At 49.0% G+C, this 18,398-nt stretch overlaps 1 protein-coding gene across 1 annotated transcript in view; it reads left to right on the forward strand.

Moving 5' to 3' along the window:
- MOV10L1 (Mov10 like RNA helicase 1) overlaps positions 1–18,398 on the forward strand; it is a 933,047-nt gene that overhangs the window by 615,344 nt on the left and 299,305 nt on the right. Inside the window, exon 24 of the mRNA XM_069227566.1 lies at positions 5,637–5,786. Within this exon, the coding sequence (XP_069083667.1) occupies positions 5,637–5,786 (150 nt within the window). The remainder of the gene's footprint in view (positions 1–5,636; positions 5,787–18,398) is intronic.

The raw sequence follows: 18,398 nt of genomic DNA on the forward strand, positions 1-18,398 counted from the left end.
CCAATTGTGGGGTGTGCAAAGTCCTAAGCAACAAAATTTGGAGGGAGAGCACACAAACACTGGGTCCTGGTTAGCGGAATCCCAGTGAAAACAGTCAAAACACACTTATTGCAGGCAAAAAGTGGGGTTAACCATCCCAAAAAGAGGGTACTTTCCTACAGTCACCTCTACTCACAGAATGAGTGAGCTGCAAGCTCTTTCTTCAAAACCACCCTTTCTCTCTGTCCATCCTGACAAAGTGGTGCTTTGTAACAGGGCCTCTTTCCTCCCTAAACTGGTCACGCCTTTCATTGTAGGCCAATCTGTCACCTTGCCTACTTTTTACTTACCCATGTATTCTTCTCATGAAGAGGCTCCAGACTACTGGGTGGATGACCAACTCTTTGCTGGTTATGTGGGTGCGAAGAAAGGAGAGGAGGTGCAGAAAAGGACCATCTCTCGATGAGTTGTTCTCTGCATCACATTGTGTTACGCTTTGGCTAAGAAGCAACCCCCTGAAGGTTTGTGTGCTCACCCCACCAGAGCACCCTGCTGCTACTGCAGCATTAGCACATTGAGTTCCAGTCCTGGACATCCGCCAGGCTGCAACATGGGCGTCCCCTGCACACATTTATGAAACACTACTGGCTAGACGGTCAGGTCCGCAGGAATGGTTATTTTGGCTGTTCGGTCCTGCAGGACTTCCTAGTATTTTTTTTGTAAACAAAGTTTATTGCAATTTCAATCAACCAGTGAGCAGGTAAACACAGTATAAGAAAACATACAGTGATCTACATAGACTCTGAGGGCAAGAGCTTTTTCAATCTACACATCTCTGCACTATCAGCAATCTAATGTTGCAACATCTACCCTACCCCCCCATCCCTCAACCTCCCAAACAGTGCCCCACCCCCCAGTGATGATATTGGTAGCATATCTGGACAGTTGTATTGTATGTAGGTGTGCTATGAAAGAGTCAACCCTCCGCTCACAATGTGAGAGTGTTTCCCCCGTCTAGTCCAACCGTAGAATCCTGCCCTGGGGTCATCCGTAATGGCACCAATGGATTGGGTCTATTGGCAACTTCACAAAGTATCCAGTCATCATTCAATCAGGGGACTGGACCCAATCGACATTCCTCCTTAAAGGAGTCTAATATCGCATCCCAACCCTGCGCCGCCTCCGGGGGCCACCAATCCCTTCTGGCCTCACCATGTAGAACAGCGCTCTCGCACCCAGCCCACCTAGTTAGTTCTCTAGTCCATTGGGACAGTCTCGGCCCAACTGGATTCTTCCAGGTCATCGCTATTTCCCTCTTGGCCAGTACGTAGGCCAAGTCCTGGAACCTGTTGGTTATTTTGTACTTAGCCGTGCGTGGAAACCAGCCAAGCAGACAATGACCTATTGTGCAGGGGACTTCCCTTCCTATCGCTCCAGCCACCAGTCGGCTCACCTCCGCCGTAGGGCAGCTCCAGAACATATGCCTAAATTCCGCCTTCTCTAGCCCGCATCTCGGGCAATGTACTCCTTCCACTCCAAAGTACCTGCTGATCCGCTCAGGGGTGAGATATGCCCTATGTAGTACATAAAAATTAATCAGCTTAAATCTGGCATTGCGAGTCATTTTGGGGAAGCCCCCCAGAATACGCTCCCAGTCCACATCGGATATAGTTGTGTCCAGGTCTACTTCCCAGGACGATTTGAGCTGAGTCAAAGGTATGGTCCTATCCGCCTGAACCCTGCTGTAGAGATTAGAAACTGCCTTAAAGGTGCCAGAAGAAGTCACCAAATATGTACAGGTTGTTTGTGTAGTGAGCTCTCCGGTCCGTCTCAGCCAATGTTTCCTGATACTAGCCACTACTGAGCCATATAATAAGAAGTGCCCTCCCTGTAGTCCGAATTGTGTCCGAAGGACTTCAAACGGCATCAGCGTCCCCTCCTTAAATAGTGCCTCTACCGTCTGTATCCCGGCCTCCACCCAGGACTGGAGTCCACTCCAGTCACCCCGATGGGGCAAAGCTCTTAGGGACAAGAGGGGCAGGTCAGGGGAGTAAAGGGCCTTTACTTTAAGTTTACGTAAGAAGCTCCTCCAACAGCACGCAAGGACTTTAAATTCAAGGGACTCATGCGTCCCAGTACCCGGACACCCCAACACCAGTTCGTATAATCGAGTCTCTGGGGGAGTAAATGCCTTTACCTCCGACCCTGTCGCTGCTCTGTTGGCTATCCATTGCGCCAACCACTGGAGCTGCGCTGCCAAGTAGTAAGCCTCAAAATCCGGGACTGCTAGGCCTCCATCTGGGGACCGCCTCTGAAGTTTGGCCAGAGCCACTCGCTTCCGTCCACCCCCCCAGATAAAGGCTATGACCATGGACTCCAGTTCTGCAAACATGGCCTTAGGAATCCATACTGGCAGGACCGTGAAGTGATACAGGAGGCGAGGCAACACCACCATTTTAAGGATGGCTACCCTCCCCGCTACAGATAGAGGTAAGGTTTGCCAGAAAGTCATGTTGGAACGGAGGGACCGCAATGAGCCTCCGATATTGCTGTCTATTATATCCTGTGGGTCATGGAAAATCCTGACCCCCAAGTATGAGAGGCATCTTGGAACCCACTGGACATTTCCCAACTCCAGTGGCGGGACTACAGCAGCGTTCAAAGGAAACAGGCCGGTCTTGCCCCAATTCACCCGAAGTCCAGAAAGCTCACCAAACTGCGAAAGCATCTGTTGGGTTCGGGGAAGGTCTCTGTGTACATTGTCTAAGAAGATCAACAGGTCATCCGCATACAACGCTATCTGATGTCTCTTGCCCCCTCCGCTATGCTGGGACCACCACTGCGTGCCGCGGCTGCCAATGGCTCCATAGCCAGTGCAAACAGCAGCGGTGATAGGGGACACCCCTGTCTGGTACCCCGCTCAACGACATAAGGTCTGGATATAGTCCGTCCTGTCCGTACCCTAGCAGTGGGCTCAGTATACAACAATCTGACCCAGGCAATGTATTCAGGTCCGAAACGAAGGCGGGACATCACTGTATAAAGGAAAGCCCACTCCAAGCTATCAAAGGCCTTTTCTATATCGACTGCAAGCACACCAGGGGCTGGGCTAGTTGAATTCCGATTGTTCATGACCGCTATAAATCTGCGTATGTTATCCGCTGTGTTGCGCCCCGGGATGAACCCTGCCTGGTCAGTATGTATTAGTGTTGCCATGTGGGGGAGTAGCCTAGAGGCCAGTACCTTGCTGAGGATCTTGTAATCCACGTTCAGCATGGATAAAGGTCTGTATGCCCCGGCTTCCGCAGGATTTTTCCCAGGTTTAAGCAAGGGCACTATTACCGCCTCCCTCGCTGTTGCCGGCAAAATTCCTCGGTCTCTGGCGGATTGATATAGAATCTCGAGCCTAGGAGCTAACAAATCTATATACATGGCATAGAATTCGATAGGGAGACCATCTGTCCCCGGAGTCTTTCCCCTCGATAGTTCACTAATGGCCCTCCGAATCTCTGGTTGTGTAATGGCGCCCTCAAGTTGTCGCAGCATCCGGTGGTAGTGTCTGCAACTGCAGTCCAGATACATAACTATTGGTGGAGTTACTGTCAGGGCGAAGAGTGCTTTTATATAATCGTTCGTAAAAGGTCATGAGGTGAGAGTTAATTTGCTCCTGCCCGTGAAGGGGATTCCCCCCCTCCGATATCATTTCCAGGATAGGTGATGTCTTATGCGTTTGCGATACTACCCATGCTAACATCCGACCCGCTTTATCTCTCTCCCCGTGTGCTCGTGTGATATAGTTTTGGTAGTCGAAACATCGAAGACGCTCTACACAGTCAGGGACCGTTGCTCTAAGCTCTAAGATAGTAGGTTGAAGGAGCGGATTTTCAGGTCTTTTTTTCTCCACCTCTCGCAGCTCACTCTCTGCTTGTTCAGTGTCCCTAAGTAGAGTCCTTCGGACCCCCACCGCTCCCGCAATACAGCGCCCCCGCACCACCACTTTAAAAGCGTCCCATTCAATCAAGGGGTTATTGGTCGAAGCCTCGTTATCTACAAAGTAGTGGGTAATATGTTGTCTCAGCTCCTCCCGAAAGGGTGCGTCTTCTAGGGACTCAGTCTTCAGCCGCCAGGTGGGGATGCGGGAAGGGGGTGAACCCCAGCGTAACTCTAGTAACAGAGGGTTATGATCAGAGATTGTGCGGGTCAGGTATTCAACATTATGCACCTGAGGGAAAATGTCTGGGGAGCAGAAAAACACATCTAAGCGGACATGGAGCTCGTGCCAGGGAGAGAAGTAGGAATAGTCTCTGGTCTCAGGGTGTAGCCGTCTCCAGACATCCACCAGCCCCCAACTCGCCTGCCAGGAGGAGAATAGCCCTGCTACTCTCATCAGAGGGGAATCTTGTAACGGAGGGTGGGAGCGATCCCTGGAGGGATCGGCCACACAATTAAAGTCGCCCCCCATCACTAGGGGGAACTGCAAATAGGTGGCTAGGAGGCCCGATAAGCGTGCAAAGAACTCACCCTGGTTCCAGTTCGGGGCATAGACATTGATCAGCGCTAGATCTCTTCCCTCCAGTCGACCCCGGATTGCTACAAAACGTCCCTCAGGGTCTATGAGCGTGTCCAATATCTGGAATGGGACCCTGGCTCTGATCCATATCAAGGCACCCCTGGCGAATGCGGAATAAGAGGTATAGTATGCCTGGCCCCTCCACCTCTTCTGCAGTGCTAGCCCTTCAGCCTGGGTTAAATGTGTTTCTTGGAGCAACGCAATCTGAATCCCCCTCCGCTGTAAATGTGAGAACACCTTATATCGCTTAGACATTGTGTGCATGCCCCGTACATTCCATGAGAGAAATTTATAAGTGCCTAATGTCGCCATAACTGTGTTTCAATCCCCATCTGTGACATGCCCCATGCAGGGCTAGCAGATACCACCAAGATCCCTACTCTCACATTATACAACACCAGCAGACCAATGTTAAACATCCACCACTCATCACTCCCCCAGGACTTCCTAGTATGATCTTGATTCACAGAGCCAACTCCATGGATGGTGTTGCTTGGGTATCTATTCTAAGGTAAGCAATCTGCAACTAGAAGTATCTATCAGATGAACAAGCTACTTACCTTCAGGAATGAATTCTCTGGTAGACACATTCTAGTTGCAGATTCTGCACCGACCAACCCATCCTTCCCACTCCGTGAACTGATTTCTAGGGACAGGCACTTCCCTTTCAGGGGCCTATTTCTGGCACACCAGTCTGTGTTCTTCATGGCTCATCGCTTCTGGCGTGGAAAGATGTGAAAAGAAACTGACATCAGCACACCAGGTTGGCACCTATATACGACTGTGATTACTTTATGGCGACGCCATCAAGGACGCAGAGTCGACTGATGCCACCTGACGGCATGCAAGGGTAAAGCTAACAACAAAAAAATCTCCTGATCCAGCCTGACGCCTGGGGAGAATTCTAAAGTAAGGAATCTGCAGCTAGAATATGTCTCTACCAGATAATTAATTGTCAAAGGTATTAACTTGTTCTTTTGTGCATGGTTATATCTTTAAAGTTAATATAATTTATAGCACTGAAAACAAACAGTCCTGGCAAACAATCCAGAGTTCAGTAACCTATGACAACATTTTCATATTACAGGGTACTGAAACACGTGAAGGATGCAATCCTTCCTGGTTTAACCCGACAGAAGCAGTTCAGGTCATGCGTTACTGCTGCATTCTTGCTAAACATGTTACAACTTCTGTTTCAGCAAAAAGTATTGGAGTGATTACGCCCTACAGAAAACAGGTAGGCAGTTGACATACATTGATGCTTAGAAAAACAATATATTTTCTTAATATTTACCCATTTGAAGTAGTTTTGAATAATTGTTGTTGACAGTTCAAGCTTGGTCCATTATAAAGCCAAGCCAAAGCACTATAAGATCTTGTCGATGACCCTTGAGTGTAAATGGCTGGCTCTGGTGATGTGGAAGGGATATTTCCTTCCATGGATTAGATATGGTATGTATGTCTTCGTCCACTGTTTTAAATGTTGCCTAATAAGTTGATCATTGACTTTCGACTTACTTTGAAAGATCTACCCTACACATTAGCCCATGATAGAGTTGTCCACTCTTAGGATTTTAACAGGGCAGTGTGGAAAGTGTAAGGCCTAAGAGGTTGCAGTATAGCACTATTTGCATCATTTAGAGTGGATGGTGCAATGAAAACCCTCGCCACAGCCCACCAGACGGAGGACAGCAAAATAGTGTCTTGGTAGGATAACAATAAATCAAATACAGTGGATTTATTTCTGAGAAATGTAGCTACAGGAAGTGGAAAACATTCTGTTTGAATTCTGCCCTTGCCTGTGCCTCCTCCAGGGTCTTATTCCTTAACCGTGACTGCTCACTACATATACCAACCCAGGGTCAAAGTAAGTGATTGTTTTTGCAGAATATACCTTGGATGTCTACTTTCATTGTCTGAGCCCTGACTAGTTGGTCTATACCATGTGGACATACCACACTGTCCTCTATGTAAACAGTAAAAGGTGACTACATCCAACAGAGACCTTTCTTTATGGAGCCTACATTTGCCACCTCCTGGGAATCGTTTTGTGACCTTAGTGCATAAGGTGGTAATTCTAGCACTTTTGTGTTTTACAATATACTTATAAGATGGTTGTGTGCGCAATGCCTTGCCCCTGGTTCATCAGGATTGTACAATATCATTATCTTATCATCTAAGCATCCCCTTTGAGTAAGTGGTGAACCGATTTGCTTAGCTATCATGTTATACTTTGTTGTAAAAACATCACAGCTTTAAAGCCACTGTATATGGTATTCACAAAAGACATAATAGAGCAGAGAACTGGTCTCATTAAACTGAAGCCCACTTGCATAAGGTAAACCATACATCCTGGATCGTGTTTTCTACACCTCAACTTTACCCTTTCTTGGACTCACACTTAAGTGCCACCTCATTTTTTTCTAAGTAGTCTAATGTAGCAAACTGGGCTTCTTTGCAGATGCTCCCACTTTTTGTCCTCATTTGTTGTTTTTGGCCTGTCAGTGTACTGAGGCCTGCTAGCCAGGCCTCAGTACCAATGCTCTTTCACTACCGGGCTAAAGAGTGGTAAAGGGGGTACCAGGCCTGCAGCACTGATTATGCCACCCTGAGTACCCCAAGTCAAAGAGAGATGGCAGAGCTGCCATGCCAGCCTGCACAAGCAGCCTGCTGCTCAAGAGAGACTCAACCCACACCACGTGCAGGCAGAGTCCCTGTTACTGCCCATGGACAGGTCAGTCACCCCTAAGGCAGGCCCCCTCTAGCCCAGGGGGCAGGGTGCACTGTTCCATGAGTGAGGGTATATGTGCAGAAGCACATATGCCCCCGTGCTGGCATGTAAACTGCATTGCTGGGTTGAGTAAACAGCGGTCCATTTGATAATATGGGCAGGCATCTGACCACTGCTCAGATGTCCAGCTCTCCAATGGCCCAGCCGAATCCCATCATGTTTGGTTTGAAACACTGTGCTTTTTAACTGTGAACATGATGCCCATGTTTAGGATTAAAAAGAAGATGCCCAGATGGCACACTTACTGTTTTGGCGGGATCTCCCGAGCCTCTGCCACCACAGAAAAAAATCTGACCTCCTGCTGGTGGTGTGAGCACCTTGGCAGGACGAAGGACAAAGGGGCTGGACAGGGAGGAGGTCACACCTCCTCCTTTCCAAGATGGCTAGTGAGATTAGCATCAGGGCGGTGAGCCTCAAAGGCTTCCCCCACCTTTGATGTGCCCAGAGCAGTCCCCCGGCGAAGGAAAAAGACCTACCCGCCCTGCCCAGCAGGAGGCGTGCATCTCCCTCAAACTAGCCATACTTCTGAGGTGGGCTTGTGGTCTGCACAGGCAAGGAAGGGTATTGCCATCTTGGCAGAGACTAAGAATATTGGGTTCTAGATAGAAAGTGACACACTTCCCACAGGAAGTCGTCACTGCAGGGGTGGGCTAGCCGTAGGGATAGTAGCCCATTGGCCACTGTCCCTCACACCTTTAAATGCCCCCTAACTCAGGATTTAAGGGGCTCCCAGGCACCAGAACTTAGGGCCATATGTACCAACGCATTTTCCCATAGACACAGAATGGGTAAAACCCTTTGATACATCTGGCCCTTAGTTCTTAGCTGGAAAAGAAGAAAGAAGCAGAAACAGACATCAGCACTAGCAACAGGACCTGGACCCCAGCCACACTGCGAAGAAGAGGGACCAAAGGGCCTCATTACGACCTTGGTGGAGGGGATTACTCCATCCCAAACGTGACGGATATCTCATCCCGATATTGCAAGTTCCATTATATTCTATGGAACTTGTAAAACAGCGGACAGGATATCCGTCATTTTTGGGACGGAGTAATCCCCTCTGCCAAGATTGTAATCAGGCCCAGAGTGGCCTAAGAGGACCAGTACAGGAACTGAGTGCGTGACGTGTGGTGGAGGTGACGACTCGTTGGTCCCGACCAAAGGGACCCCCGAGGACACTGAAACTCCAAGGAAGACTCCCCTGACTAACTGCACCAGTCCCCTTTAAATTGTAGGAGTAAAGAGGGGCTGAGATTGAAGAACTGCGACATGATGGGCTCTGAGTGCCTAAGCCCAAGAAACTCGGTGTCCAGCATCTGAGGAGTGGGAGTGATGCCCGTGCCAAGTTTCAAGCCCTTACTCCCACTTCCAGCCACCAAAAAGCCCATAGAACAACATTGCAGCTACCAAGGCTTGTTTGTTGCCTGCCCAGAAACCAACGGCCATACACCCCAGTATAGGGGCCTACGTTGCTAGTGAACATCCTCCTGTGGGTTTGCAGCCTTAAGGATCTGACTTCCACTGGAGCTGCAAAGCGTCTTTGGCACGACCCAGCCCAGTGATTGATAGCTAGGCGCTACCTCTGCACCTGGAGCCGCCGGACAAGGTGGTGAAGATCCAAGTGTCGAATCCTGGTCCTGGTCTCCCAAAGACCTCTACCTCCGAAGGGTAGAGTGTGAGTCCACCCACAAGTCCAGTTTTGCCACATAGTGGAAAACGCAATGGCCACTGCTGACTGTTCAGCACCACCTCTGCAACTGCACTTCCTGGGCAAGGTAACAAAAGTCTGACTGTTGACTCGTGGTCTAGGTCCCCGCAGAACCTTACGTTCCTGTGGGTTCGTCAGAACTCACCATCCAAGTGCCCGAGTGCACACTGCTATTTTCTCCATTGACTTCAATTGAAGCCCTCTAAAACTATAAAGTATTTTCTAAAGACTTAAAAAATCACAACTCCAGATGTACAAAAGCTACACAGTTCATGTTGATGTATAAATTAAGATTAAAATAGAATCTATTTTTCTGAATTGGTGTCAGATTTCTGTTGAATCGTGTCATTTACTTATCGTCCATGTTGGTAATGCGAAATGCTTCACACATGTCCTTCTAAGTAGCCTGACTGCTCTTTGCCACACTACTAGGTCTGAGCTAGGGTTTTCTGAGAGTGAATCCGAGGTTAACTACTGGATTTTGTGTTGGTATTCCATGGTAGGACTACCTAGTCATACCATATAATATCTTCACCTTGCTACATCTAGAAATTCAGAAAGGTGTGTCTGTTTCATTGCCTAATGCTCTGCACCCCATCCTTTTCACTGTCTGAGCTCCACCCCCTCTCTCTTCAGAATAATGTGGTCTCTCCTAGAATTACTTGTTAGTCTCAAGGTACTTCACAACATTATGTTATACAATAGAATTCCATAGTTTGCAACTTCTATGGTGTATATTGTATCATCTGGTTTATGATGCTGGTTTAAGCCCATATGCAACATTCTGTAACTCAATCACTTGTTCTGAATAGCTGATGCGTATTTATTGCTTTAACATACAGTTCCGTATTTTTTTATTTCCGTACAGCACCCCATTTCTCTCCAAGCGTCGTCCACAGAAAACTGTAAAAACTAACAATAAATGGCACTCTTCTTAATGTTGCAAGGTATTTTATAGATTAACTTTTGTGCCTAGCATTTCTTTCTTCTTATGGATTAACTCTGCAATTAAATCAGATTTTATTAAGGCTCTAATGCCTTCCTCTGATAGGGACTTCTAGCTGCAGATTCCTGACCTTAGAATTTCCTTCATGTATCAGAGTGGATCCAGACAATTTCTTCGAGCAGGACCCGTGCTGCGCCGTCAGATGAAGTTGGTCGACTCCACGTCCATCGTTGGCATCGAGGTCGCCTTGATGACGTCACGTTCATATATAGGCTCCACCCCGCACACTGATGTCATTTATTTTGTTTCCGCGTCAGCTACCCTCAGTCGTTTTTTGACTGACTTTTTCGACTTTTGTCAAGGATTTTTGATTTACTTCATGTGTTAAAATGTCTTCCTGCAAGACCAAATTCAAGCCCTACGACTTCTGTCACCTCATGATGTTGGTGATGGATCCTCACCTCGTGTACTTGTGGTGTCTGGAGAGCGACCACGACCCAAAATCATGCTCTGAGTTCTGGGCCATGAGCCAGAAGGCTTTGAGACTGTTCCCAAGAGCTCATGGCAGCCCGGCACTCGGCTCTGCGTCGCTCTAAGTCTCATTTGAGAGGAAGGTCATGAGAACTCTCACAGAGCCATCACCAATCGTCCGCATCTCACTCCAAATTGTCTGGACATTTGGGTCACAGGAAAAAGAAGTAGAAGAAGAAGAAGAAGTGTTCTTTGACTTCACCCTCTTGGGGTTGGATGATGTGACGCGGGGGTAGCATCAAAGTTCTAGGCCTCTGTCCTCTGGGCCTACTTCTGGGTCGAATCCGCACCTCCCCAAATTTCCAGGAGCCAGAGCCACCCCTGCCTAACTTAGAGAATTTTATGAGGCCTTGTGCCTCAGATTTGGGCAGTCCAACCCTTCTGTGATGCCCTTGGGCCCAGTAAGGTCGGAGGATGCCCTCTCAGGTTCCGCGCCAGCAGCTTGGACCTTGGCTCTGGAGGGCAACCCATGATCCGTTATGGGATCTGTGCCTCCACCGGTAAACACATTGGTGCTTCTGATGCCAGTCAGGCCCAGGTTCGACACTGATTCCTGACTCCGACCCGGAGCCGGAAAGATGTCATGTAACGCTGATTCCGTCTTTGATAAGAACTTTGCTCCCAAGGTTGAAATCCTGACCCTTATGCCTATAGGTATGTGTACGCAGAGTGTATGGAGGTGTTGCTGAACCTTTAAAATTCCAGCTAAAAAATCCTAAAAGGGACTGGGCTCAGGAAATGGGCAAAGCCAGTGGTCTTCACACCTCCTCTAACATGCTTTCTCCCCCTACCGTGGCTACAGAGGAGGGAGCTTCTTATTCAGTGGTGGTGAGAAGAGCGGCTGAGGTACTTGGCCTCGAGCTGCCTTTGTTGGCTGTCAGGACTAACCTCCTGACTAAGGTGCTTCAGCCCAGGGCTTCTACATCTAAACCCCTTTTTGCCTTTTAGTGAAGCCCTCATTGATGTCCTTCTCGGGCGTGGTTGAAACACAGCACAGGGGCTCCTGTCAATAGGACAATTGCCTGCTGCCATAGGCCTGCCCCTTTCAACCCAAATTCCTGACCCAACATCCTACTCTCAAGAGTTTGGTCATCCAAGCTTCTGGCTCATTCCCTTCCCCACCTCCGGACAGGGAATCAAAAAGACCGGACCAACTTGGGAAGAATTTATTCTCTCCCTGCAGTCAGGCGTTGCAGTCTGTGAACACGGCATGACTTTTGGGCCGCTACTCCCAGACTTTATGGGATACGGTCACGCAGGTGCTGCCACAGGTCCCGGAGGACCATCCAACCTTTCTCTCCTAAGCTGTTGCTGATGGGAGGGACGCAGCCAAGTTCACGATTTGTTGTGTGCTGGAGATGACCAGCTCACTAGGCATACTGGTTGCTTCAGCGGTGGCCTTAAGGTGCCACACTTAGTTTAGGACATCTGGCTTTTTGGGGGATGTCCTGCAATTGCTTATGGAAATGCCCTTCGATGGCACCCGTCTCTTCGGAGACGAAGCAGACTGAGCGCTCAAGCTCTTTAAGGAGTCGCTGACTACAGCTCGTTCCTTTGTCCTCACAGTTGCTCCCCGACCCCCTCAGTCCACTTTTTGCCCCTTTAGTGGCTGCCGAAGGGGCACCCAACCGTGTCCATTTCCCTCCAGCCAACGTGCAGCCGCATGCTGCCCAGCCTCTGTGTGGACGATAATGCAAGATTCACTGTTCCCACCACTGCAGCCTCCAAACCTTCCTGGTCCGGTACTTCATAACGGACCCTAGACGGTAGGATTCACCTTCACCTGCCCCACAGGGAATCCATCACGATGGACAGGTGGGTTTTGCACACCGCAAGGGAGCCATAGAGGGGGTCCCTGAGCCAGAAGTAGGTTGTTGTTGTTACTCCCACTACTCTCTGGTGCCCAAAAAGGACAAGGGTCTCCACCCTATCTTGGACCTCCGGTCCTTCAATCTCTTCCTTGGAGAGAAGTTCAAGATGCTCACTCTGGCTCATGCTTTATCTGCCCTGGACCCCGGAGACTGGATGTTAGCATTGGACTTCCAGGACACCTACTTTCACATTCCCCTTTGGCCTTGAGCATCACCCTACACTTCGGGTGTTCGCAAAAGTAATGGCGGTGGTCTCAGCTTGTGTGCGCCGGTTAGGGGTTTCAGTCGACCCCTAACTCGACGTCTGGCTGTTGAATGTGTTGTCTCCCACCTCCAGACTACGGCGGACCTTCTGCTTTGCTGGGGTTCACTATAAACATGCCAAAGTCACACATGACTCCCTTTCAGACGCTTTCTTTCATCAGGGCTTTTCTGGTCACAGTGCAATTTCAGGCCTATCCTCCCAAGTGTCAAGTCCAGGATTGTCAGGCTATGATTTTTCGGCCTCTGTCCTGGGTTTTAGTGAGAATGACTTTGAGACTGCTGGGCCTCATTGCCTCCTGCATCGTGCTGGTCAAACATGCCAGATGGCATATGCGGGCCTTGCATTTGAACTTGAAGTTCCAGTGGGCAGAGCAGCAGGGGAATATCTCCGAAGTTGTCCAGATCTCAAAGAGAACTACTCTAGATCTGCAGTGGTGGCTTTTGTGTTGATTGGGTCAACAACAGATTGTTCTTCCTTCCCCATCCAGATCTGAGAGTACTGACAGATGCGTCACTCCTGGGATGGGGCGGCCACATGATGGAGGCGGATCTCAGAGGTGTCTGGTCTCCGGTGGAGTCTATGCTCCGCATCAATGTTCTAGAGCTCAGGGTGATCAGGCTTGCCTTGAAGGCATTCCTTCCCTCTCTCAAAGGGAAAGTGGTACAGGTGTTCACGGACAACAACACCACCATGTGGTACTGCAACAAGCAGGGTGGGGTCGTGGACCCTTTGTCAGGAGGCTCTGCAACTCCGGACATGGCTGGAACATCAGGGCATATCCCTGGTGGTCCATCATCTAGCGGGATCTCTGAACGCCGGAGCAGACAAACTCAGCCGTCAATGCATGGTCGATCAAAAATGGCATCTCTATCCAGAGGTGGCACAAGGTCTCTTTCAACAGTGGGGAGAGCCTTGGTTAGATCTGTTCGCCACTGCAGATAACACACAATTTCGGCAGTTTTCCGTGTTGGAGTTTCCAAGGCGCCACTCCCTCAGTGACACTTTTCATCTCGAGTGGAACTCGGGCCTCCTCTACGCCTTTCCGCCAATACCACTTCTGCCCAGAGTTCTCAAGAAGATCAGGAACGACTGAGCACAAGTAATTAGGACTGGACACGAAGAATATGGTATCCTGAGCTTCAGAGTATGGCCATCGCTCCTCCACTCAGACTGCCTCTTCAGGAGAATTTCCTGTTGCAGCAGCAAGGGACTCTTCTCTACCCGAACCTGTTCAGTCTCCGCCTTCTTGCGTGGAGATTGAGCAGTAACAGTTGACAGCTTTTGACTTTCTGCCTAAAGTCTGTAATGTTATTTTGGCAGTCAGGCATCCCTCCACCAAAATGGGACACACCTGTCATTGGAACAAATTTGTGACATGGTGTACCAACAAGTCTCTTGGTCCCCTTTCTGCACCTCTGTCTGAGGTTCTTTTGTCTGTAATCTCTCTTGCCCAGCAGGGCTCTGCCTTGGGCACCCTTAAAAGGTCATCAGTCTGCCATCTCTGTTTTCGTCAGACTACCAGATCAACCCTCAAGGGTCTTACCCACATGTTTCTGCATATCCCGTTCATTATGCCCAAGTGGGATTTGAACTTGGTACTCACTTTCCTCATGTGTGGCTCTTTTGAGCCCCTTCATAATTGTGCTCTGCGGATTCTCACTTTCTAAACAGCCCATTTTGTAGCCTTCACTCTTGCACATAAAGTGAGTGAGCTGGAAGCTTTTTCTTCAAAGCCACCCTTCATCTCTGTCCATCCTGATAAAGTGATGCTTCGTAGCAGGGCCTGTTTCCTATCTGAGGTGGTCATGCCCTTTCATGTAGGCCAATCCATTAGCTTTCCTGCTTTTTACTCACTCCCACAGCCTTCTCGTGAAGAGGAGAGACTCAGCTGTCTGGATCTAAAAACAGTGTTGGCGTTCTATCTAAATCGTACAAAAGATTTCCAGGTTGAAGATCAAATCTTTGTTGGCTTATGGGTGCAAAGAAAGGACAGGTGGTGCAGAAACGGGCCATTTCTCTGCATCAAAATGTGCTATGAATTGGCGAAGATGCAACCCCCTGAGGGTTTGCATGCTCGCTTTACCAAAACAACAGCCTCAACCACTGCGTTAGCATGCGGAGTTCCAACCTGGATATCTGCCAGGCAGCAATGTGGGCGTCCCTGCACACATTCACTAAACCCTACTGACTGGACATTCAGGTCTGCAGGGATAGTTACTTTGGCCCTTCGGTCCCGCAGGACTTCTTAGTATGACCTTTGTTTGAAGACCCACATCAAGGAATGGTATTGCTTGGGTATCTATTCTGAGGTAAGGAATCTGCAACTAGAAGTCTCTATGAAATGAACAAGTTACTTATCTTCAGTAACAGATTATCTGGTAGAGACATATTCTAGTTGCAGATTCCTTACCGACCCACCCATCCATCCTCCCCGCTCTGCCAACTGATTTCTAGGAACATGGACTTCCTTTTCAGGGCCCTAGTTCTGATGCAGCAGTCTCAGTGCTCTATGTTCCGTGCTTCCGGCATGGAAAGTTTTGGAAAGAAACTGTCAGCGAGCCGAGGTGGCGCCTATATACGAATGCGATGTCATCATGACCACAATACCCTCTTTTTGGCATGGTTACCCTCACTTTTTGCCTGCTATCAGTGTGCTTAGACTGTTTTCACTGGGATCCTGCTAGCCAGGACCCCAGTGATTGTGCTCTTACCCTACATATTTGGTTACCTTGGACCTTTGTGCACTCCACAATTGGCATACTGGTGTCCCTAGTATGTGGTACTTAGGTACCTAGGGCATTGGGACACTAGGGTTCCCCCATGTGCTTCAGCATGTTTTGTGCCACCATGGAATCCCATGCAAAATGTGTCTACAAGCCTGGCATTGCAGCCTTCATTAAATGGTGCATGCACACATTTCACCACAGGTCACTACATCCGGTCACTGTAAGTCACCCCTAAGGGAGGCCTTTCCATCCCTACGGGCAGTATGCAGGTGCCTCTGTGTGAGGGAACACCTACATGAGCTAAGGTGCTCCTATGAACTCCAGTTCCATTGCACTGAACTCCGTAGGTGCGGGGAAACCATTTTACCCGTGTACTGGACACCGGTCACATAATGGTAACTCCATACCTGGTCATGTTTGGTATTAATACTGTTGTCAGTATTGTTGGTATGATTCCAAGCACTCCTTAGAGGACCCTCCAGTATTGCTCCTACCAGTCTTCTAGGTTTTACCCGGCAGTCTGCGCTGCTGCCACCCCTCAGACAGGTTTCTGCCGTCCTACTGCTTGACCAGCTCAAGCAGGGCAATGCGGAACAAAGATTTTCCTGTGGGAGAGGGAGGCATCACCCTCTCCCTTGGAAATAGGTGTTACAAGGCTTGGGAAGGGTAGCCTTCCCAAGCCACTGGTTTTCTTTGAAGGGCACATTTGATGCCCTCCTTGCATAAACCGGTTTCAAACAGTCCAGGGACCCCTGGTCCCTGCTCTGGTGCGAAACTGGACAAGGGAAAGGGGAGTTACCGCTCCCCTGTCCATCACCACCCCAGGGATGGTGCCCAGAGCTCCTCCAGGCGGTCACTCGATTCTGCCATCATGAAACCAATATGTGCAGAGGCCTCTGGGAGCATCTGAGTAGCCAGATCAGGCTGGTGACCTCAGAGACCCCTCCTGATAGATTGTCACCATGCAAGGTGACCAAACCCCCCTTTAGGGTTATTTAGGGACTCCCTTGAGGGTGGGTCCCCCAGAGTCGGTGTGCAAGACTCCACCAAGACTCCTCTGCATCGTGTAGTTCTACCTTTGGCCACTTGAACCGCAACTGAACTCTTCAGGAACCGACCAGACTACAACTCCCGAGACGACCTCACCTTGCAGCATTGTTTTTCCAGCTCCTTTCAGCAACTACAACATTTCCCCGACTGTGCATCCTCTAAGATCGGCGAGACTTCAGCCTGCACCAAGAAGCAAGAAGTAATCTCCCTTAGAGTGAAGAAGCCACTCCCCTGCATCTGCAGGCACCTACAGCAACAACGTTCAGGTGCGTGCATCTGCTCTCCTCCCAAACTGTGTGAATCCTGCATCACAGGTTGTGGTCTGGAGTGATCCCATTGGTCCTCTCTGCCCAACTTGGTAGAGAGTCAGCCCTTGCCTCTCCTTGCAGGGCAGTACCTCTGTGCACTACGACTGTTGCAGCAACCAAGGCTTGTTGCCTTCTACAAGGGATCTTCAGGCTTTGAGTAGCCCTGGCCCCAGCACTTCATCCTGCCAAGAACAGTCTCCTATCTGCTACTATAGCGACAGTGGACTCCTCCCCAGGTGTGCTGATTGGGCCTCCATGCAACTTACTGTGCCTGCTGCCAGTGGGTTGCCAGTGGGGGCTGCGACTGCTTCTGCTGGCTCTCCCGACTCCTGAGGGTCAGCCCGGACTCCCCTCAAACAGTCGTGTACCCTGGACCTTGCTGGTCTTCTTCAGCCTTGCAACTTTTCTTTTGCTTCTGTTCTGTTTGCCAAGGCTTTTTGGTGGTTCTCCTAAGCCACTGACCATCTGCGACTGAAAGACCAATGCGAGACACCATCTGCACTGCTCCAAGGACTCCCCTGTAGTTCCTAGACTCCACAGCTGGTCGTCGTCTTCCCTCATCGACCCGGATCTTCATCCACAGCAGGGTTCTTCTTCCAGAATCTACCTTTGGTTTCCTCTAATCTGGTCCTGTTCTTGCACAATCTATTTTCGACATCCCTTGTTAGTTGTTTTGCTTTCCTTCTCTTATCTTATGACCGAGCTTACAAAACTTCTCTGGAATGCACTTCTAGTTTAAAGAAGACATTTATTATTACTTCACCACGAGGTTCCTGAAAGACGAGATTAGTAGGTTGGAAGCACATGTTTAAAAGTAGTCACAGCAATGAAAGCAAAATATATCAAAGTACTTCTCAATTGCAATGTACACAGCAAATACATGTGATTATATTATAGCATAACTTCAAAGCAAAGAATAAAAGTCAAAATTGCATCACCGTAGGGCCTATCACTGCTTGTCATCTTACTCCTATCTTCAAGTTGATGACTCCGGTTCAACTGCGAGAAAGAAACTTTCCACCCAAACGGGAGCCAGGCAGCTGACGTCCGCTCCTGACTGAAGTCCTGGAAGATCTCCCACGGCTGCTGCCCAGGGCGCCGTTACAAAAACCTGCCCCTTCCTCTGAGACTCAGGGAAATAAAACAAGCCATTGGAGATTGTCCAGATCTCCTAGGCCTCTCCTCTTCCCAAGGCTGAGCAGAAAGGGAAACACCAAATATATGCTCGCTTATCACGTTCGGGTTCGTGTGAATTCAATTTGAAAAACACAGCTTGGTCTACTATGTGGAAAAACACAGCTTGGAAAAACACAGCTCATCTGCAATGTCTAACTCCACATTAAAGCCAATGGGCAGCTAAACTGAATACCAAATGTAATGTCTAATGCCATGTTAAAGCCAATAGACAGCTAAACTGAATACAGAATGTAATGTCTAATGCCACGTTAAAGCCAATAAGCAGCTAAACAGAATACAGAATTTAATATGAGCAGTGGTGAAACACAGTCCTTGGTCAAACACAATTAATAGCATAACATTAGTGCTTCAAAAGACTAGGTACTTACTTACCTCTGTTCTCCTGGTTGCTGGGGGTCCCTTACGTACTCATCTCTTGAGGTCCCTAGTTCTTCCAGCTTCCCTCTAACTACTCCT

This window comes from Pleurodeles waltl, chromosome 4_1 (genome assembly GCF_031143425.1).
Source record: "Pleurodeles waltl isolate 20211129_DDA chromosome 4_1, aPleWal1.hap1.20221129, whole genome shotgun sequence".
Taxonomy (NCBI): Eukaryota; Metazoa; Chordata; class Amphibia; order Caudata; family Salamandridae; genus Pleurodeles; species Pleurodeles waltl.